This window comes from Loxodonta africana, chromosome 1, assembly GCF_030014295.1.
Source record: "Loxodonta africana isolate mLoxAfr1 chromosome 1, mLoxAfr1.hap2, whole genome shotgun sequence".
Classification (NCBI taxonomy): Eukaryota; Metazoa; Chordata; class Mammalia; order Proboscidea; family Elephantidae; genus Loxodonta; species Loxodonta africana.
In genome coordinates, this window is record NC_087342.1 from 221,502,165 (window position 1) to 221,524,978 (window position 22,814).

A 22,814-nucleotide genomic window follows, 5' to 3' on the forward strand; every position below is an offset into this window, starting at 1 on the left:
TTGATTACTGTAGCCTTTCTACACATTGCTGTCAAGTCAATTCCAACTCATAGCAATCCTGTAGGACAGGGTAAAACTGCCCCACTGGGTTGCCAAAGAGTGGCTGGTGGATTTGAACTGCAGATCTTTTGGTTAGCAGCCGAGTTCTTAACCACCACATAGGGTGAGTCCACCAGCTTTGTTATTCTTCAGTACTGTGTTGACTATACTAGGTCTTTTGCCATTCCATATAAACTTTGGAATCACTTTGTTGATACCTACAAAATGGCTTGCTGAGATTTTTATTGGGATTGTGTTGAAACTATAACCCAAATTTCGAAGCACTGACGTTCTAACAATATCGTGTGTTCTAACCATGAGTATGGACTATCTCTCCGTTTACTTGGATTTTCTGTAATTTTTTTAAACTGTGTTTTGTACTTTCCCACATATAGATCCTATACATATTTTGTTAGATTTATGCCTAAGTATTTATTTTGGGGAGTGTTATTGTAAATTGAAGAGTAGCTAAAGCAAAAGGAAGAAATGAAGGAAAAGAGAGAAACAAAGTATTTCAAAGGGAAGCTTAAGAAGACAAAGTAAAGTATTATAAAGAAATGTGCAAAGATCTGGAGTGAGAAAACCGAAAGGGAATAACCCGTTCAGCACTTCTTAAGCTGAAAGAACTGAAGAAAAAAATCAAACCTGAAGTTCCAATATTGAAGGAGTCTATGGGCAAAATATCGAATGGTGTAGAAAGCGTCAAAGGAGATGAAAGGAATACACAGTCACTGTACGAAAAAGAAGTGGTCAGTGTTCAACCATTTCAGGAGGTACCATATGATCAAGAACCGATGGTATTGAAGGAAGAAGTCTAAGCTGCACTGAAGGCATTGGCAAAAAAAAAAGGCTCCAGGAATTGATGGAACACCTTGAGATATTTCAACAAACAGATACAATGCTGGAAGCGCTCACTTGTCTATGCCAAGAAATTTGGAAGATAGCTACCTGGCCAACTGACTGGAAGAAATCCATATTTGTGCCCATTTCAGAGGAAGGTGATCCAACAGAATGTGGAAATTATTGAACAATATTATTAGTATCACACACAAGTAAAATTTCCTGAAGATAATGCGAAAATGTTGCACTAATACGTTGACAGGGAACTGCCAGAAATTCAAGTTGGATTCAGAAGAGGACATGCAATGAGATACATCATTGCTAACACCAGGTGGATCTTGGCTGAAAGCAGAGAATACCAGAAAGATACTTACCTGTGGTTGAGTGACTATGCAAAGGCATTCAACTGTGTGGATCCTAACAAATTATGGATAACATTGCAAAGAATGGGAATTCCAGAACACCTAATTGTGCTCATGAGGATCCTGTACATAGATCAAGAGGCAGTCATTCAACTGGAACAAGGGAATAATGCGTGGTTTAAAATAAGAAAAGGTGTGCACCAGGATTGTATCTTTTCACCATGTATATTCAGTCTGTATGCTGAGCAAATACCCTGAGAATCTGGTCTGTGAAGAAGAACGGGGTATCAGGATTGGAGGAAGACTCCTTACCAACCTGTGATATGTAGATGACACACCCTTGCTTGCTGAAAGTGATGAGGACTTGAAGCACTTACTGATGAAATTCAAACACCATAGCCCTCAGTATGGATTACACCTCAACATAAAGAAAACAAAATCCTCACAACTGGACCAATAAGCAACATTGTGATAAATGGAGAAAAGATTGAAGTTGTCAAGGATTTAATTTTACTTGGATTCAAAATCAATACCCTTGGAAGCAGCAGTCAAGGAATTAAACGATGCATTGTATTGGGCAGATCTGCTGCAAAAGACCTCTTTAAAGTGTTGAAAAGCAAAGATGTCTCCTCGAAGACTAAGGTGCACCTGATCCAAGCCATGGTGTTTTCAATCACCTTAAATGCATGCGAAAGCTGCACAATGAATAAGGAAGACTGAAGAAGAATTGACACCTTTGAATTATGGTGTTGACAAAGAATATTGAATATACCATGGACTGCCAGAAGAACAAACAGTATACCTTGGAAGAAATACAGTTGGAATGCTCCTTAGGAGTGAGGATGGTGAGACACTGTTTCATGTACTTTGGACATGCTATCAGGAGGGAACAATCCCTGGAAAAGGGCACCATGCTTGGTAAAGTAGAAGGTCAAAAAAAAAAGATGAAGATTGTCAGCAACATGGATTGACACAGTGGACGCAGTAATGGGCTCAAACATAGCAATGATTGGGAGGATGGCACAGGACTGGGCAGTGTTTTTCTTCTATTGTACATAGGGTGGCTATGAGTTAGGGCCTAACAACCATAACATTATAAATGGCATTGTTTTAAATTGTTTAAAATTTCAAATTCCAATTCCTCATTGCTTATATGGTGGAAATTGATTGTATATTCATCTTGCATCCTGCAACCTTGCTGTTCTTGCTTTTATTAGTTCTTGAAGTTTTTTTTGTTGTTGTAGATGTTTTGGTATTTTCTACATAGGAAAGCATCTGTAAACAAAGAGAGTTTTACTTCTCTCTTTTTAATCTGTATACCTTTTATTTCCTTTCCTTGTGGTGTTGAACTCACTAGGATTTCCAGTACAATGTTGAACAAGAGGGGTGAAAGAGAATACCCTTGCCTTGTTACTGTTCTTAGGGAGAACGGGTCCAGTTTCTCACAATTGAGTATGTTAGCTGTAGGTTTTTTGTAAATGTTCTTTATCAACTTGAAGAACTTCCCCTCCATTCATAACTTGCTGAGAATTTTTATCATGAATTGGGTCACTTGATACAATCTTATAGGTTTTCTTCTTTCCTTTTCTGTTGATGTGGTGGGTTACATGGATTGATTTTCGAATGTTTAATCAGCCTTGCCTACCTGGAGTAAATCCCATTTTGATCATGATCTATATATCTCTATATAGCTATATCTATATATGCGCTTTGGCTTTAAAGAACAGAAATTTATTTCCTCACACTTCAGAAGGCTAGGACTCCAAATCAGGGCCTCAGACATGTTGATTCCTTCCTTGTAGGTAGTCTTAGCTGTTCCTTGGCTCCTTGTCTTACAATCTTCACATGGTATCTGTTTTCACCTGTTGTTGCTCGAGTACATATGCTGCTTTTTATATAACTCTGAAGTGATTAAGTTTAGAATCTACACTGATATGACCTCAACTGATGGATTATATTACATTATATTGCATTATGGAGGGTGACTATTCCATTAGATAAATCCACAGATATAAGGGATAGTAATCCAACACATACTGGGGGGACATAATTCAATCCATAACACCTGCTTATACCTTGAGCCACTTCCCTGGCTCCCTTGGCGGTTGACCTTGGTCAATCATGGTCTTGCCAACACCTGGTTTCTTTGGTCTGCTGCATCTCTATGTTATCTTGTTTCTAGTCTCGGCCCTATTTCCCGAAACAAATATTTTGACCTCAATGGGTAAAGGAAAGAGTTTCCTCTGGCCTGATCCAGCTTCTGGGGAGGAGCCAGTGAAGAAGCCAACTGTGAGATGTGTTTAATGTCAAAATATTAGAATTTCAGGGCATTTTTTGAACTTTATTTTTATTGTGCTTTAAGTGAAAGTTTACAAACTAAGTATCTCACACAAAAACTTATATATACCTTGCTATGTTCTCTTAGTTGCTCTCCCTCTAATAAGACAACATACTACTTCCCTCCACTCTCTGTTTTCGTGTCCTTTCAGCCAGCTTCTGACCCCCTCTCCCCTCTCATCTCCTCTCCAGACAGGAGCTGCTCACATAGTCTCATGTGTCTACCTGATCCAAGATGCTCACTCTTCACCAGTATCATTTTCTATCCCTTAGTCTAGTCCAATCTTTATGTGAAGAGTTGGCTTTGGGAATGGTTCCTGTCTTGGGCTAACAGAAGGTCTGGGGACCATGACCTCTGTGGTCCTTCTTGTCTCAGTCAGACCATTGAGTCTGGCCTTTTTACGAGAATTTGGAGTCTGCATCCCATTGCTCTCCTGCTCCCTCAAGGACTCTTGGTTATGTTTCCTGTCAGGGCAGTCATCGGTTGTAACTGGGCACCAGCTAGTTCTTCTGGTCTCAGGCTGATGTAGCCTCTGGTTTATGGGGCCTTTTCTGTCTCTTGGGTTCATAATTACCTTGTGTCTTTGGTGTTCTTAATTCTCCTTTGCTCCAGGTGGGTTGAGACTAATTGATGCATCTTAGATGGTGGCTTGCTAGTGTTTAAGACTCCAGACCCCACTCTCCAAAGTGGAATGCAGAATATTTTCTTAATAGATTTTATTATGCCGATTGACTTAGATGTCCCCTGAAACTATGGTTCCCAAACCCCTACCCCTGCTATATTGGCCTTCGAAGTGTTCAATTTATTCAGGAAACTTCTTTGCTTTTGGTTTAGTCCAGTAGTGCTGACCTCTCCTGTATTGTGTGTTGTCTTTCCCTTCACCTAAGATATTTCTTACCTACTATGTAGTTTTTTTTTTTTTTATGTAGTTAGTGAAAACCCCTCTCCCTCCCTCCCTCCCCACTCGTAACCATCAAAGAATATTTTCTTCTCTGTTTAAACTATTTTTCAAGTTCTTATAAGAGTGGCCTCATACAATATTTGTCCTTTTGCAACTGACTGATTTCACTCAGCATAATGCCTTCCAGATTCCTCCATATTAAGAAATGTTTCACGGATTCTTCATTGTTCTTTATTGATGCTTAGTATTGCACTGTATGAATATACCATAATTTATTTATCCATTCATCCATTGATGGGGACCTTGATAGCTTCCCTCTTTTTGCTATTGTAAATGGTGCTGCAGTGAACGTGGGTGTGCATATATCTGTTCATGTAAAGGCTCTTATTTCTCTAGGATGTATTCCAAGGAGTGAGATTGCTGGATTGTATGGTAGTTCTAGCTTCTTAAGGAAGTGCCAAATCGATTTCCAAAGTGGTTGTACCATTTTACATTCCCACCAGCAGTGTATAAGCGTTCCAGCCTCTCCACAACTTCTCCAACATTTACTATTTTGTGTTTTTTGGATTAATGCCAGCCTTGTTGGAGTGAGATGGACTCTCATTGTAGTTTTGATTTGCATTTCTCTAATGACTAATGATTGTATTTCCTCATATACCTGTTAGCTACCTGAACGTCTTCTTGAGTGAAGTGCCTGTTCATATCCTTTGCCCATTTTTAACTTGAGTTATTTGCCTTTTTGTAGTTGAGTTTTTGCTGTACCATGTAGGTTTTAGAGATCAGACGCTGATCAGAAATGTCATAGCTAAAAACTTCTTCCCAGTCTGTAGGTAATGTTTTTACTCTTTTGGCGAAGCCTTTGGATGAGCATACGTATTTGATTTTTAGCAGCCACGGGTTATCAAGTTTCTCTTCTGCATTGTTAGTAATGTTTTGTATACTGTTTAGCCAAGTATTAAGGTTCCTAGTGTTCTCCTTATTTTTTCTCCCATGATCGTTATCATTTTAGATTTTATATTGAGGACTTTGATCCATTTTGAGTTCTTTTTTTGCATGGTGTGAGGTATGGGTCTTGTTTCATTTTTTTGCAGATGGATATCTGGTTATGCCAGCATCATTTGTTAAAGAGATTGTCTTTTCCCCATTTAACTGACTTTGGGCCTTTGTCAAATATCAGCTGCTCATATGTGGATGGATTTATATCTGGACTCTCAATTCTGTTCCACTGGCCTATGTATCTGTTGTTGTGCCAGTACCAGGCTGTTTTGACTACTGTGGCAGTGTAATAGGTTCTAAAATCGGGTAGAGTGAGGCTTCCCGCTTTGTTCTTCTTTTTCAGTAATACTTTACTTATCCAGGGCCTCTTTCCCTTCCATATGAAGTTGGTGGTTTGTTTCTCTATCTCATTAAAAACTGTTGTCGGAATTTGGTTCGGATTTGCATTGTATCTATAGATGGCTTTTGGTAGAATAGACATTTTTACAATGTTAAGTGTTCCTATCCGTGAGCAAGGTGTATTTTTCCACTTTTATAGGTCTCTTTTGGTTTCTTGCAGTAGTGTCTTGAAGTTTTCTTTGTATAGGTCTTCTATGTCTCTGGTAAGATTTATTCTAAGTATTTTATCTTCTTGGGGGCTACTGTAAATGGTACTGATTTGGTGATTTCCTCTTCAATGTTCTTTTTGTTGGTGTAGAGGAATCCAATTGATTTTTGTATGCTTACCTTGTATCCTCATACTCTGCTGAACTCTTCTATTAGTTTCTGTAGTTTTCTTGAGGATTCTTAAGGGTTTTCTGTGTATAAAGTCACGTCATCTGCCAATAGAGATACGTTTACTTCTTCCTTACCAATCTGGATGCCCCTTATTTCTTTATCTAGCCTAATTGCTCTGGCTAGGACCTCCAGCACAATGTCGAATAAGAGTGGTAATAAAGGGCATCCTTGTCTGGTTCCCGATATCAAGGGGAATGCTTTTAGGCTCTGTCCATTTAGGATGATGTTGGCTGTTGGCTTTGTATAAATGCCCTTTATTATGCTGAGGAATTTTTCTTCTATTCCTATTTTGCTGAGAGTTTTTATAATGAATGGGTTTTGAACTTTGTCAAATGTCTTTTCTGCATCAATTGATAAAATCATGTGATGCTTGTCTTTAGTTTTACATTTATGGTGGATTCCCCACTCAGTGCCATTGAGTCGATTCTGACTCAAGTGACCCTATAGGACAGAGTAGAACTGCCCCATAGAGTTTCCAAGGAGTGCCTGGTGGATTTGAACTGCCGACCTCTTGGTTAGCAGCCGTAACACTTAACCACTATGCCTGCAGGGTTTCCATACGGTGGATTATATGAATTGTTTTTCTAATGTTGAACCATCCTTGCATACCTGGTATGAATCCCACTTGGTCAGGTTGAATTATTTTTTGATATGTTGTTGAATTCTATTTGCTAGAATTTTGTTGAGGATTTTTTCGTCTAAGTTCACGAGGGATATAGGTCTGTAATTTTCTTTTTTTGTGGTGTCTTTACCTGGTTTTGGAATCAGTGATATGCGGGCTTCATAGAATTAGTTTGGGAGTATTCCATCCTTTTCTATGCTCTGAAATACCTTTAGTAGTAGTGGTGTTAACTCTTCTCTGAAAGTTTGGTAGAACTCTGCAGTGAAGCCATCCAGGCCAGGGCTTTTTTTGTTGGGAGTTTTTTAAATTACCCTTTCAATCTCTTCTTTTGTTATGGATTTATTTAATTGTTCTATCTCTGTGTTCGTTTAGGTAGGTAGTGTGTTTCTAGATATTCATCCATTTCTTCTAGGTTTTCAAGTTTGTAGAGTACAATTTTTCATAGTAATCTGATATGATTCTTTTAATTTCAGTTGGGTCTGTTGTAATATTGCCCATCTCATTTCTTATTCGGGTTATTTGCTTCCTCTTCTGTTTTCGTTTTGTCAGTTTGGCCTAGGGTTTATCAATTCTGTTGATTCTTTCCAAGAACCAGCTTTTGGTCTTGTTAACTCTTTCAATTGCTTCTCTATTTCATTTAATTCTGCTGTAATTTGTATTATTTACTTTCTTCTGGTGCCTGAGGGTTTCTTTTGGTGCTCTCTTTCTGTTTGTCCAAGTTGTAGGGATAATTCTTTGATTTTGGCCCTTCTTTTTGGATTTGTGCATTTATTGATATAAATTGACCTCTGAGCACTGCTTTTGCTATGTCCCAAAGGTTCTGATAGGAAGTCTTTTCATTCTTATTGGATTCTATGAATTTCTTTATTCCATCCTGGATGTCTTTTATAACCCAGTCGTTTTTGACCAGGGAATACTCAGTTTCCAAGTGTTTGCTTTATTTTCCCTGCTTTTTCTATTGTTGATTTCTACTTTTATGGCTTTATGGTCAGAGAAGATGCTTTATAATATTTAGATGTTTCGGATTATGCTAAGGCTTGCTTTATGACCTATTATGTGGTCTGTTCTAGAGAATGTTCCATGCACGTTGAAAAGAAAGTATACTTGCCTGCTTTTGGGTGGAATGTTCTGTATATGTCTGTGAGGTCAGGTTGGTTGATTGTGGCATTTAGATCTTCCATGTCTTTATTGAGCTTCTTTCTGGATGTCCTGTCCTTCACCAAACGTGGTGTGTTGAAGCCTCATACTGTTATTGTGGAGCTGTCTATCTCACTTTTCAATGCTGTTAAAGTTTGTTTTATGTATCTTGCATCCCTGTCATTGAGTGCATAAATATTTAATATGGTTATATCCTCCTGGTATATTGTCCCTTTAATCATTATATAGTGTCCTTCCTTATCCTTTGTGGTGGATTTAACTTTAACGTCTGTTTGGTCAGAAATTAATATTGCCACTCCTGGTCTTTTTTGATTGTTGTTTGCTTGATATATTTTTTTTTCCATCCTTTGAGTTTTAGTTTGTTTGTGTATCTAAGTCTAAGGTGTGTGTCTCTTGTAGGCAGCGTATAGACGGATTGTGTTTTTTTAATCCATTCTACAACTCTCTGTCTCTTTATTGGTTCATTTAGTCCATTTACATTCAGCATAATTATGGATAGGTATGAGTTAAGTGCTGTCATTTTGATGTCATTTTTTCTGTGTTGTTGACAGTTTGTTTTTCCCACTTAATTTTTTGTGCTAAGTAGTTTATGTATTGTGTTTTCCTCTTCTTCATTTTATTTGATTTTTTTTTTGCTGAGTCTCTTTTTTTTTTTTTTTCCTTGTATTTTGTTTTGATGAGTAGGATAGTGAGTCTTCTTTCTGGTTACCTTAATATTTACCTCTTTTTTCTAAGTTTAAACCTAAATTTTATTGATTTGTATCACCTTGTCTTTCTCTCCATATTTAAGATCTCTGACTACATTTCTTAGTCCCTCTTTATTGTTTTAATGTTGTATTCTTTTATATAATGACATCACTGTTTCCCTGTTTTGAGCTTTTTTTATCTTGATTTATTTAAGTGATTTCCCCATCTAGGTTGACATCTGATTGCTTTCTCCAGTGTTCTAGTCTTAGGTTGATATCTGATATTACTGATTTTCTAACCAGAGAACTCTCTTTAGTATTTCTTGCAGTTTTGTTTTGGTTTTTCTGAATTCCCTAAGCTTATGTTTATCTGCAAATGTCCTAATTTCACCTTCATATTTGAGAGACAGTTCTGCTGGATATCTGATTCTTGGCTGGCAATTTTTTTCCTTCAATGCTTTATATAAGTCATCCGATGCCTCCTTGCCTGCATGGTTTCTGCTGAGTAGTCTGAGCTTATTCTTATTGACTCTCCTTTGTTGGTGACTTTTTGTTTATCCCTAGCTTCCATTAAAATTCTTTCTTTATCTTTGGTTTTGGCAGGTTTGATTATAATATGTCTTGGTGAGTTTCTTTTAAGATCTACCTTATGTGGAGTTTGATGAGCATCTCAGATAGATATCTTCTCATCTTTCATGATATTGGGGAAGTTTTCTGCAAAAAAATGTTCAACAATTGTCTCTGTATTTTCTATTATCCCTCCCTATTCTGATACTCCAATCACTTGTAGGTTATTTCTCTTTTGTAGAGTCCCACATGATTCTTAGGGTTTCTTCATTAAAAAAAAATTCTTTTATCTGATTTTTCTTCACATATATTGGTACCAAGCACTTTATCCTCAGTCTCACTAATTCTGCCTTCAACTTGCTCAATTCTGCTTCTCTGACTTTTTATTGAGTTGTCTAATACTGTAATTTTATTGTTAATCTTCTGAATTTCTGATTGTTGTGTCTGTATGGATTCTTGCAGCTTATTAAATTTTTCATTATGTTCTTGAAAAGTGTTTTTAGTTCCTTCAGTTGCTTTATCTGTGTGTTCCTTGGCTTGTTCTGCATATTGCCTGATTTCATTCCTGATGTCTTGAAGGGTTCTGTGTTTTCCCTGAGGAAACTGTGGCCAAACACTACCACTAGCCTGCTGCAGCTGCTCCTGGGAATGGTGCCTCAGGGATCCCAGAGATTCAGGTCTGGTAACTCCTCTCTGCTTCTGAAGTGTCTCTCCCTCCCCCTGCCACTCAGTCCATTTTCTAACTTTGCCTTTGATGTTCAGGGCTTCTAGCTTGACATAAATGTAATTGTTTTACTTGTTCTTTTGGGTCTTTGCTGTAAGAGGGTTTGCCAGACGCATCTGACTACTCCACCATCTTGGCACTGCTTCCCATCTATATATTTTTCATTTGTGTTTGTGTTTGATTTGCTGAAATCATGTTGAGATTTTCTACACCAATATTCAGGAGAGATATTTACTTATAATTTTCCTTTCTTGTTATGTTTTTATATGGCTTTAGTACAGGGTGATGGTGTCTTCATAGAATGGGTTAGGTAGTTTTTCCTCTGCTTATATTTTCTGGAAGATATTGTGGAGAACTGGCATAGCTTCTTCCTTGAATATTTGGTAAAATTCACTGGTGAAACTACCTGAGCCTGGAGATTTCTTTTTTGGAAGTTTGTTAATTTTTGATTAACTTTTTAATAGATAAAGACTTATTCAGTTATCTGTTTGTGTGAGTTTTTATCTTTCAGGGAATTATTTCATTTCATCAAAATTATCTGATTTGTGGGCATAGTGTTACTCAAAATATTCCTTCATTTTCCTTTGAATGTCCAAAGGATAAGTAGTAGTGACTCCTCTTTCATTTCTGATGTTGGTAATTCATGTCTTATCTCTTTTTTTCTTAATTTGTCTGGCTACAGGTTTATCAATTTTCATTGATGTTTTCAAAGAGCTTACTTTTGATTTTGTTGATTTTCTCTATTTTTAATTTCCATGATTTATGCTTGAATCTTTTGAAATAATCGTTCTTCTTCTGCTTGCTTTAGGCTTAAAATGCCCTCCTTCCTCTAGTTACCTAAGGTAACCAAACCAAAACCCAGTGCTGTCGAGTCGATTCCAACTTTTAGTGACCTTATAGGACAGAGTAGAACTGCCCCATAGAGTTTCCAAGGAGCACCTGGTGGATTCGAACTGCCGACCCTTTGGCTAGCAGCCGTAGCACTTAACTGCTACGCCACCAGGGTTTCCCCTAAGGTGACGGCTTAGGTAATTGATTTGAGATCTTTCTTCTTTTCTAATATATGCATCTAATATAAATTTCCCTCTATGCACAGCTTTGCCTGCATCTCACACATTTAGATGCTTTGTTTGCATTTTCGTTTACTTCAAAATGCTTTCTAATTTGTCCTGAGACTTCTTCTTTGACACACGTGGTCTTTAGAAGTGCATTGTTTAATCTCCAGATATTTGGAGATTTTCCAGCTTTTGCTTTCTAGTTTAATTCCATTGTGATTTGAGAGCTTACTTTGTATGATTTCTTTTTTTTTTTTTTTTTTAATTTGTGAAGATATGGTTTATGGCCAGAATGTGGCTTGTTTTTGTGAATTTTTTACATAAGTTTGAGAAAAATGTGTAATCTGCTATTCATGAGTAGCATATGCTATAAATATCAGTTAAGTCAAGGTGGTTGAGAGTGTTGTTCAGATTAATTATATTTTAACTGATTTTTCTGTTTGATCTGTCAGTTACTGACAGGTTAGTGGTGAGGTCTCCAGCTCTAATAGGGGACTCGTCTATTTCTCTTTTCAGTTCTAACAGTTTTTTCCTCATGTATTTTGATGCTGTGCTATTAGGTATATACATACATACTATTGTTATGTCTTCTTAGAGAACTGACCTCTTTATCCTTATGTAGTGCCTGATTTATCCCTGATAATTTTCCTCTCTGAGGTCTGCTTTACCTGAAATTAATACAGATAACTCTTTGTTCTTTGACCACTTTGTTATACTTAGAGGCAGTGATAATAATGTTAATAATAATAGTCCATACTTATATAATTTTATGATATAGCATAACATAATGATGCAGGGGCTTTGGGATCAGACAGACCTGGATTCAAATTCCTGCATTGCCATTGGCTTGAGAGTTAATCTCAGCTTCTTTCTTCTCTGTTAAGTCAGAGACAATAACAATACCTACCTTATAGGATTCATTTTGAGTATTTAAATGCAGCACACTAGAATTGATTCAGGGGAGTCTCTGGAATAAGTTTTATTGGTTTTTATTCTTAATTGTTAACTAATCAGCACTTCTGTTTTCTTCAACATTTTGAATTAAAAAAACTTTTAGTGTATTTCTTTGGCTTTTTATACCTCATGAATAATGTGGAATTATTGAGAAAAAAAGAAAGATGATTATGCAAATATTTGAAATATTTAAGAATACATTAAAGTAGTTCTAGGTAACTGGAAGAATAACTTCACTGAAGTTATACTAGTATTAGGGAAAAAAAAAAAAAGATAGCTCCAGAAAAAGTTTTAAAAATACAGAATGCTTTAGAAGAAATCATTCAATAAATTCTGTCATTAATGAATATTCAGATAGTACGTTAACTTTTTTTGAGATACAATGGCCAAGCCATGGAATCCAAAGACGGAAGAAAAGAATGATCAAATAAGCTCTAAGTGGTTAGAAACAGTCTTTCAAAATCCCAAGTTTGACACATTAAGACAAATTATTTTTATTTTGGGGCCAGCACACAATTGTTTAAGCAAGTTTATGTCTTCATTGTCTTTCTCCTAGCCCCAGCTTATCCCTGTATGTCCTTGCAGCATACCTACCTCCCAAATCCCAGGCAGCCTTGGAGAGATTTTTTTAGGACCACATCATCTCCTCCCTTTCATTCTCAGTCCAGGTGCCTGCGTTTATTGGCTTAGCACATTCCGTTAAGCGAACACCTCACGGGGTGGATTAGAATCCCTCAGATTCTCATTGAGGGCTACTAAGGAGAGCTTCCATACTTGGCTTTTGTAAATCCTTAAAACAGTGTGAGGAGTATATTAGAGATGCCTTAACTCAAGGGGGTAAAATTTACATTGGTGGCATTTTCACACTGATGGTGGGCTTGCTGGATGAGGGAGAATTTGGTTTCAGTGTGTACAGCTGGGCCTGGTTAGGAAAATCTTTGAGTAGTAATTAGCTTAAAATTTTATAAAGGGTTTATAAGGAAATTTACTTTGATGCAAGTGTTATGTAATTAGTGACATAATTTGAGACTAATGTGTGTACACCAGCATATCCATTGCACAAAGAACAATGCTGTTGAATATTTTGCTCACCCATTCTGGAAGGTGACATTGTGTGTCCTGAATGATAATGCATCTTGCTTTTGTGGTGTCACAAGTTTATGTGCTACAAATAAACTTCTTGACTGTCAAAAGGCTACCTATTTAATACTTGAATATCTAGGTTAAATGTCCCCCCCCACCCCACTTTGTGAAAGGTAGTTTTGGCTGTTTCATTGATAGTTAAAATTAATTAGACAAAGGGAACCAAGGTTAAATAAACTTCAAATTAAGTCTGTTGTTGCTCTACAAATAATGCTGGGAAATGGCTTGGTAGGGAACAAAGAATGAGTTTTTAATTTTATTTTTGGATTTCAATTATCCATGCTACTCCTGTGCCCCACCACGCTGTGTAATTAAGAACTGGCTGTAAATTCCATAGCGACACAACCTGTAATAGTTGGTTTTGATCTTCACTTCTCACTTAACCTAGGTTAAAATAGAATGGAAGTTGGCTCATTTTTCAACCTCTTCAACGCAATTTTAGTTAGATGTTTTTGAACTGCTGTACACTATTTGTGCAATGTTGTCACTGGTAATTTGTGCAATTACTACTTACAGGTAGAAAAGAATGCCTCCTCATTGAGCTGTGACCTAGAATAGTATCACCTGCAGTTGGCTACATAATGTGTATAGTTTACTATTTTTGTTCAGTTCGTACATTTTGTAGGGAGTTTGGCATTTTTAGAAATATAGTACATTTGGGGATAAATTACAGAAAACATTTGTCAATGCTAATTGAGTCTGCTGGACTCTGTCTATTTGACTGTTGGATGACTTTATAAATATTCAGCTCTCTTCTCCATCTCTCCGGTTGCATTTTATTGTTCTACATTTGAAATCCGTGGCTGGATTTTGTCTTGTGTTCTACTACATGAGTAATAGATTTGTGAGACTCAAAGGAGCATGAGAGTTCAAACCTCTGCTTTACGTAGTAATACAAGTAACCCACCAGAGTCAACTATGTCTAAATTTCTCCAAGAAAGGGAATTTTATGATTTGGCTCAAATGTAACTTCTTCTCATTTCTTTGTCTCCTGCTTATATCACCTCTTTCTTCCTTGTACTTTGGCAGTTCATTCACTCATTCAACAAACACTGAGTAAGTTTTGATTGTTTTACTGGTACCCAGTATCTTTTTATTATTGTAGCTTTATTGTATGTTTTGAAATCAAGAAGTGTGAGTCATCCTACTTTATTCTTCTTCTTAAAGATTGCTTTAGCTATTCAGGGTCCCATGCCCTTCCATATAAATTAGAGAATTGGCTTTTCCATTTCTTCAAAGAAGGCTATTGGGATTTTGATGGGAATTACATTGAATTTATAGATTACTTTGGGTAGTATTGACATCTTAACTGTGTTAAACCTTCCTTTACCATCTTTAAGTACCATCGAACTGACCTACAAAAAAAGTATACATAAAAAATTCAGAGCCACGCATTTATCCAAATCCTTTGACAAATTAGAACAAAATAGAACAAAGTTCAGACATTAGTCATTCATTTGCTATGGATGGATAGAACAGGTGATATGTTTAGAAGAGTGTTTGCTTCTCATGTCTTTAGTATTAAAAGTAGTTATATTTTTACCAAAACGTCTGACAGATTTTGGAGAGATTTTTTTTTTTTAAACCTTGGGTTAATTTTTGCCTTCTAAAACTCTGTCTCTGCTGATACTTTTGACCACCACTGTGTGGGCTTCTGCAGGCTAAGATACTCCCCTGAAGCCTAAAAGAGCATCTGCAAAAGGGATTGGGGTTTTCTCCAGTAATTTATTGAAAACATCAGCTGGGAAAAGGTTTGGGGGAAAATTATTTTCAACTACTATTTCTAAACTTTTTTATTAGGAAACGAGCAATACATTTTTGGAAAGTTTAAAACCAACTGAATGTCTTGAGGGCCTCGGGTCAGTTCCTAAGAAGATGAGTTGCAGCTGAAAGCTGAGCACCTATGAGGTCCAGGGGCAGTAAGAGCACATTGTGGGAAAGACATTCTTTAGTTTCTTTCATTAAGGGGCCTACATGGGTGATAAAGAGGTTTACTAAGTATTCAAAAAAAGAAAAGGCTGTCTTTTAAAAATTTACTATTAGAATATTCATAACAGAAGCAATCTTTGATGTAAGCCATATTTCAAGAATAGCTAATTGTTGTAATTTCTGTTCTTTTCATAGCATCTATCACATGCATGGAAACTCTGGTGGCCTAGTGGTTAAGAGCTACAGCTGCTAACCAAAAGATCAGCAGTTCATATCCACCAGGTGCTCCTTGGAAACTCTATGGGGCTGTTCTACTCTGTCCTGTAGAGTCGCTATGAATCAAAATTGACTCGATGGCAATGGGTTTGTTTTTTTTATGGGTCACATGCACAGACATACATGCAGTCACACACCATAAGCTGTGGTGTGCCAAAGCTGACTTGTACTGGCTCACAAAAGCCTATTGTTAAATTCTCAGGAGTTTTGCAAGCCACTTGCCGTCAGGTAAGTAGCTTGAAATAGGTCATGGTGGGAGTATTGACACCATGGAAATTGGCAAATCAGAAACTTTTTTTTTTTCCTCTTAGCCATTTGTTAAACAGTTACCAGCCTACTTGGCCCCAAGGCATTTCTTTAAATATATAACTGTCAGCACTGAGAAGCACTGGTGGCGCAGCGGTTAAGAGCTTGGCTGCTAAATAAGAGGTCGGCAGTTCGAATCCACCAGCTGCTTCTTGGAAATCCTGTGGGGCAGTTCTACTCTGTCCTGGAGGGTTGCTATGAGTCAGAATCAACTCGACAACAATGGGTTCGACTTTCATGGGCATTGAAGATTTTTAGTATGGTTTTATTTAAATGTAGGACTGTTAGCATTGAAGATGGTTTTAGCATGAAAGTTTATATGAGAAAAAATAGTCTCATTTTTTTTTTTTTTTCCTGTGTTCTCAGGGATTCGGAAAGACCGGAGAGGAGGGAGAATGTTGAAGCACAAGCGCCAGAGGGATGATGGGGGAGGCAGGAATGAAGCGGGGACGTCTGGAGATATGAGATCAGCCAGCCTTTGGCCAGGCCCGCTCTTGATTAAGCACACCAAGAAAAACAGCCCAGCTTTGTCCCTGACAGCTGATCAGATGGTCAGTGCCTTGTTGGAGGCAGAGCCTCCCTTAATCTATTCTGAGTACGACCCTACCCGGCCCTTCAGTGAGGCTTCCATGATGGGCTTACTAACCAACCTGGCTGACAGAGAGCTGGTTCACATGATCAACTGGGCCAAGAGGGTGCCAGGTAAGACCACTGAGCTTCAACTTCGGTTTTGAGAGTCAAAAACTTTTCATGAACTGGTTAGGAGGTTACAGGAGAAATCATGAGAAACAATAGCTTGTTATCTAACTGGCTTCAAAGTAACATCAGAATTGGCTAATTTTTCAATATTAGCACACTGTCATACTTCTGGAAATTAATTTTTGAAATAAAAATTCTCCTAGAAATGAAAATCCTTAACATGGCAAAATTTAGTGATTTTTAAACCATCTTTTCACCAAAAAGATATGAGGTAGACACTACTCAATAAATGGGTTTAATATCAAATACAGTGTCACAAATGTTAAACACTCAGAAAGATCTCTGCTCCACAAAGCTTTTTAATATTTAGGACTTTTTTTCAATAAAGAATTCTTTAAGGTAAGTAATTTCACCTCAAGAAATCTGAGATTTCTACGAACTAAATAGATAATAATAGTTTTCTTTTTTGAGTGACAATTATTGATCCAACCCTTTCTCTGCTTAGTATTTTCGGAGAAAAGAAACTACAATAGAAATATAAATTAGACTCTCAGCCCTCCCAGGAGCTGTAGAAAGACACACTAGCTGAAGTGAACCCAACTGGTTCTTCAGCTGAATCTCTCAGAACTGCTGCCTCTGTAAAAGTTGACTGTTGCTTTTGTCGTTGAGAAGAAAAACTCTAGTTATTAGGGAAAGAAGACTAGGAAATGACGTCCTCCATGGTCCAACACATCCCTATTAAAGTAGCTAACATAGATGAGCCAAAGCAGGATGGAGTTAAAGCTTTGTTCTGGAGTTACAGAGCAAATGCATGATGGGTTTAGATATTTTCTCTTAGATTCTTTTAATAGACAAAATTAATTATCACCTATAAAGCATGAAATTTTTTTTATTAAACTGAATTAATATGGAGTTTTATATTTTTATGTCATGGGTCACTGATATGTTCTCAGCCAAGAAAACATATGTCTGGCCTTAGAAAATATTACAAGTATTTGCATATATCAACATATAAGCAAGTAATTTTTTGAATAAGGGGCCAACAGCATGCTAATCCTAACTTGATAAGGGTACTCAGTTAGTGGTGGAGACCTGGTTACACAGAGATATGGGAATGAATAGGCAAATCTGGATTTTCAGTGTCAATCCAACTGGAAAACAAAAACCTATGGCCATCTGGTTTTTGCAGTTTTATTGAACACCTACATATGTTAGCATTCTTATGTAAGGTAGATCTGTGTTAAGCAAATATTGGAATATAAAGGTAATGTGGCTATAAGCTTTGTTTTTATCTTTGTATTTGTAATTACCTTTTAAATAAACACTTTGGGAAAAGACAAAACAGAAGTACTCAGGGCCATATCCCCGAGAAGTAACTCTTGATTGCCGTGAAGTCCTGTTTTCCTGTAAGTGTATGTTTTCCCTCCTGAAGCTTCATAATATTAGTTCTGGAGCACTGCTGAACCCAAGTGTATGTATATATTTTTGTACTTATCAGTAGATTCCAATCATGACAGTTTTATACTTATAAAAATTTGAGGAGCATTTCCATCAGCAGGAATTAAGTTCAAATTCATTACCAGTAGATAAAAAATTCATGGCAATAATCTCTGAATTCAGGAACAAAACAGAAACAGAAATCAAGGGAAAGAAAATATTATGCCCGTGCTTAACCATTCCCATTGTTGAACCCAGAGCTAAACAAATTTATGGTAATAAGATGGGTAGCAAAGCCACTCTATAACTTGATTATGTTAATTTAAAGGACCTGAATGATTCCAGAGTCCTAGGCCAAAACTATATCTTGTTACATGATGATTAAAAAAAAGAATTATAAACACAAAAATGAAAAAAAAAAACAAAAAACTGTGTGCATACCACTGGAATACAGCTGTTATAAATCAAAAGCCTACTTGTTCCAAAGAACATAAAATAAAAATAACTGTTGATGTAAAAAAAGATGAAAAATGAGGAAAGAAAAATGTCTTCTGGAAACACTATGAAGATGATTGTCAATCTTTTCAAAAGATTTGACAAAGCCACATTTTGAAAAGATTTTATAGATCCAAAAACCATCTGTCATTTAAAAAAAATAGCCTACACTGAAAATCTAATAAGACATTTATATTATAATAGATGACTAAATAATAGTAGTGATTTAGAAAGAGAAGGAATAGAAAACATCACTCTTAGAAGAGTATCAAGAAAGGCACTTCTAGTGTTGTTAGTTGGCTTTGAGTTGGCTCCAACTCATGACGATCCTAGCTGTAACAGAGTGCAATGGTGCTGGGTCCTGTGTCACCCTCATGATTGTTGGTATGTTTGAGTCCACTGTTGCAGCAATTGTGTTAATCCTTCTCATGGAGGGTTTTCTTCATTCTACTTTACGAAACATGATGTCTTTGTCTAGGGATCGATCTTTCCTGAGGACGTGTCCAAAGTAAGCAAGTTGAAGTCTCACCATCCTTGCTTCTGAGGAACATTTTGGTTGTATTTCTTTTAAGACTGATTTGTTCTTTTTTTCTGGCAGTCCATGGTATGTTCAGTATTCTTTACCAGCATCGCAGTTTGAATGCATCAATTCTGTCTTCCTTTTTCGACTGGCTGTATGATACAAAAACCTGCATGGGACGTTTGGGTAATCCTCAGAGTGGCTATCCGTATAAAAGAAACTGGGGATTGACCTCAATTTGAATGATGAATTTTAATATTATAATCAATATTTAGGGTTATTTTAGTAGCTCCAGAATTTTTTTTCTGAAACTAACAGAATATTGCCAGCATTTTCAAATGTGTTGTGATTATAAGTTGAATTTTCCTTTGTTTTAACATCTGGGTCGTATTTTTAAATTTTACTCAAAATCAAGATGTGAAGAGCATTAAGATAAAATACGTTGTGCAAATGTGATAGTCGAGTTCCAATCTGAAAAGTAGTACTTATATTAAACCTGGCATCATATCAACAGTCATGAAGATGGCACAGGACTGGGCAGCCTTTGGTTTGTTATACATAAAGTCATCATGAGTCAGAGCCAACTCAATGGCGACTAACAGCAACAAGAAAATACGACATCAAGAAATTAATTTTTCCCTCTGCAAATTAAAAACAACAGCAGCGACAAGAGTGATCATGATCAAGCCTACCCATCCTGTACTGAGAAGGGATGCTTTTTATAACCCGTGATACATATCTCCTTTCTAATACCTTGCTATGGAGAAGCCTTTTTTCTTGATTGTTTGCTCTGAAATTTGTTCACCTTCAAAAGGCATTATACATAATGTATCCATGGATAGAGGTTTAGTTTTAAAACAGATTATTCAATCTTAATTTGCTGTTTTTCTACCCAAGGTGAAACTAGTCAATAAATGTAACATCATTTAACTGAAGATCAAAAAAAGAACAAAATATGACTGCAAAAGTTGTTCTATTTGTAATTTCTCCATCACCCTCAATTGCATTATTGAGTGGTTGAGTCTTAGCTTCAGAGTTGATGGTGTACATCTGAATTTTTCACGGAAAGTCGAATCACGTCACCAGAGTGTCATTTTTATTAACAATTAAGTCTTTCTTAAATTTCCTGTAATTTTACATACCTCAAGTGCCATTTGATACTTTGAATTTGTGTTCTAGTTCTATATAGTGAGTTTTGGGATACCTCTCTGGTCCCGGACTTTTTATTATCTGACAGTTATTGACTGATACCTAGAAGCCCGACAGCCTCATCAATCTTTGGACACTGGTCTGGGAGGGTTTGCTGAGGATGCTGGCCCAGGAAGGGGAATAAAGGGCCAGCAAGTTTTTTTTTTTTTTTTTTAAGCATCAAGCGGCCTTTCACGAGAAACACTCCACTTTAACCACTTCCTCATTATTTTTAGTGGCAAACTCAGTGACCCTTCTCCTTTCCCTTTCCTGTCTGAGTCCTTATCAATCCAACACTGAAAGAGCCCCTTCCTTCTGGGCCTGACTCCCCACCATTTTGTTTTGGGTTCCCTTTCTGCTTAGGTTTGACCTCAGAGGTAGAGGACTCACTTTTCTGGATCTGCCTCCACCAGCCCCAAGCCCAAGTTTCTCAGAAGCTTTTTGTGTTGTGTCAGAGGGTGTATGGTTGTCTGAGCCATTCCAGAGCTCCAGACCACTTCTGCCCCAGTGTGCCCCAGGGACTCAGTGATTAACTTCCCTGAGTAAAATGCTCGTCCTCTTCGTTAAGATTAGCAGCAAACTGAGCTCTGGATGTGTTTGTTGAATGAATAAATGAATGCATGAAAGGTGACTTTGGAAACTCCTGACTTTAAGAAATCTGAGTCCAGTCTTTCAATAAACTTGAACTTACCATTAAGGCTGCGAGATAGTCCTTTTACCTCTCTTCTGAGTTGATTGCTTTTCTGACATGTCTCTGGCAGCTGCCTTCCTGAGGCTTTGTTTCTCACCTTTCTCTTGTAAGGGCCAGAGTGATAGCCACAGAAATGTCCAGAACATGAGCTCAGAACTTTAAAAGGGTTCAGTTGGCTACCATCAAGTGAGTTTGACTGAGTGAGTGTAATTTAAAACTTAAAATGAGTAGGAACGTGGGGCAGGGAATAGGAAGCATCTTTAAGGAATATATTGTATGCGGGGATTCACGGTCACTTGGCAAGCCTACCTAGTACCCTGATTGCAGCCTGTAATCAAACCAGCGGTCCCTGCTCTTGGACTGTCCCAGCACGTTTTGGCATGGCCCAGAGGTGAAAGATCACGTGATGCAGGGTATGCCAGACACCTGGGAAGGTGACAGATGTCTTTGTGTAAGGGCGGGATTTGTGGTTTAGATGTTGTGACCATTCTATAGTAAGAGCATTGGGACTGAGTTAGATGTAGTCTGGCATGAACGGTGCAGGCAGCTCTGGTCACGGCAGTGCGGAGCTTTTCTGGTGCAGGCAGCTCTGGTCACGGCAGTGCGGAGCTTTTCTGGTGCAGGCAGCTCTGGTCACGGCAATGCGGAGCTTTTCTGGAGGGCTCCATTTCCAAGTCGGTCCTGTGACAGCTGTGGATGAAACCCAGGGAAAACAGCTACTTCCTTGATTTTTCCTTCATGTGAAACTTGGAAGCCCCTTAGATAATGTGTTGTAAGCCTCTATTGTTGTGTTGTTGGTAGTTGCTGTTGTGTGGATTTTGACTCATGGCGGCCCCATGTGTGCAGAGTAAAACTGTCCCTTAGGGTTTTCAAGTCTGTGACCTTTCAGAAGCAGATCGCCAGGCCTGTCTTCCAGGGCGACAATGTTTTGGCTGGTAGTCAAGCCCTTAACTGTTTGCCCCACCCAGGGACTCCATTAAGCCTTTAAAATCCTTAAAATCTTGAGAGGTACTTGAAAAAAAGAAAAAGAGGCCTATCTGGGCCTCTTTGCCTCATCCTTGTCCAGGTCCTGGTTCAGGGAGCCTGGGTGGGGACCCCAGAATCTTCATGTTTGAGTGCAACGGGAGTGTGGTTCTGGGCATGCCAGGCCACCCCATGGGGAGTGTTGGCTTGTGACTCTGCTACTTCCACGGGGAATTTGGTGTGGAAGATACCGGTTTTTATTAACTAGCTTTTTATGTGCTAAAAAGATGTATTACTATTGAAGTATATTAAAAAATAAAGTGCTTTTTCCAGGCAGAGGAAATAAGGAGCTGTTGATTTGAAGAGGCCCGCTTGGCTAGCCTGATGCAGGCTCGGTTAATCATTTACTCTCGGGTATTCTCTCCTCTGCCTACCGAGTGGGTCACTGGACTTCTGACTTTGAAGTTGGTGTGGAACTTTCACAGTTCTCTGCATCTACCTGGAAAAATAGCCTGTAAACATTTTAACCTAGAGAAGAATGTTTTCATCTGGTCCTTGAATAGTTTCCCTTTTGACATTTATGTCTTTGATCTGTTTGAATTTATCCTAGTTGAAAGTGTGAGGTGTGGCTTCCATGTTGTTTTTGTACAGATGGCTGGACAGTTGTCTCAATGCCGTTTACTGAACAGCCCCTCTGGATGTATTTCTGAGACATCTTTTATAGTTGACCTTCCAAGTTTACTGATTGGTAAGAGCTTTTAAAGTAGGTTGATGGATAGGACCCAATGGTATACATGTTTGGTTTTACTTCCCAGTTTGAAAAAAAAGAAAGAAAGAAGTTGTTTATTCACAAGTTGTAAATTTTATTAATTTATATCAATTGACTTTATAGTGTGGTTAGTCTGTCCTGTGTGACTATATTTAGGAACTTTCCATTAATCTTAGAAATAAGAGGCAAATGCTCCTAAGGCTTCATGCATTTAGAAAAGATCGGTGCTGACAAAAGATAATCAGGTGAATTACCATTCATTTTTAATGACAGAAAAATTGCTCCTCAGGAGAGAAAAGGAAGGACACCCCAGACTTCCCTTCTTTCTTTTTCTATCTGTTGTAGGTGACCTCAGATCCTCCAGTATGCTAGGCACTAG

At 37.7% G+C, this 22,814-nt stretch overlaps 1 protein-coding gene across 2 annotated transcripts in view; it reads left to right on the forward strand.

Moving 5' to 3' along the window:
- Positions 1–22,814, forward strand: part of ESR1 (estrogen receptor 1) — a 506,164-nt gene that overhangs the window by 311,806 nt on the left and 171,544 nt on the right. For both annotated transcript variants that reach the window (XM_064292339.1, XM_010595835.3), the window contains one exon: positions 16,040–16,375. In XM_064292339.1, coding sequence (XP_064148409.1) covers positions 16,040–16,375 — 336 coding nt within the window. The remainder of the gene's footprint in view (positions 1–16,039; positions 16,376–22,814) is intronic.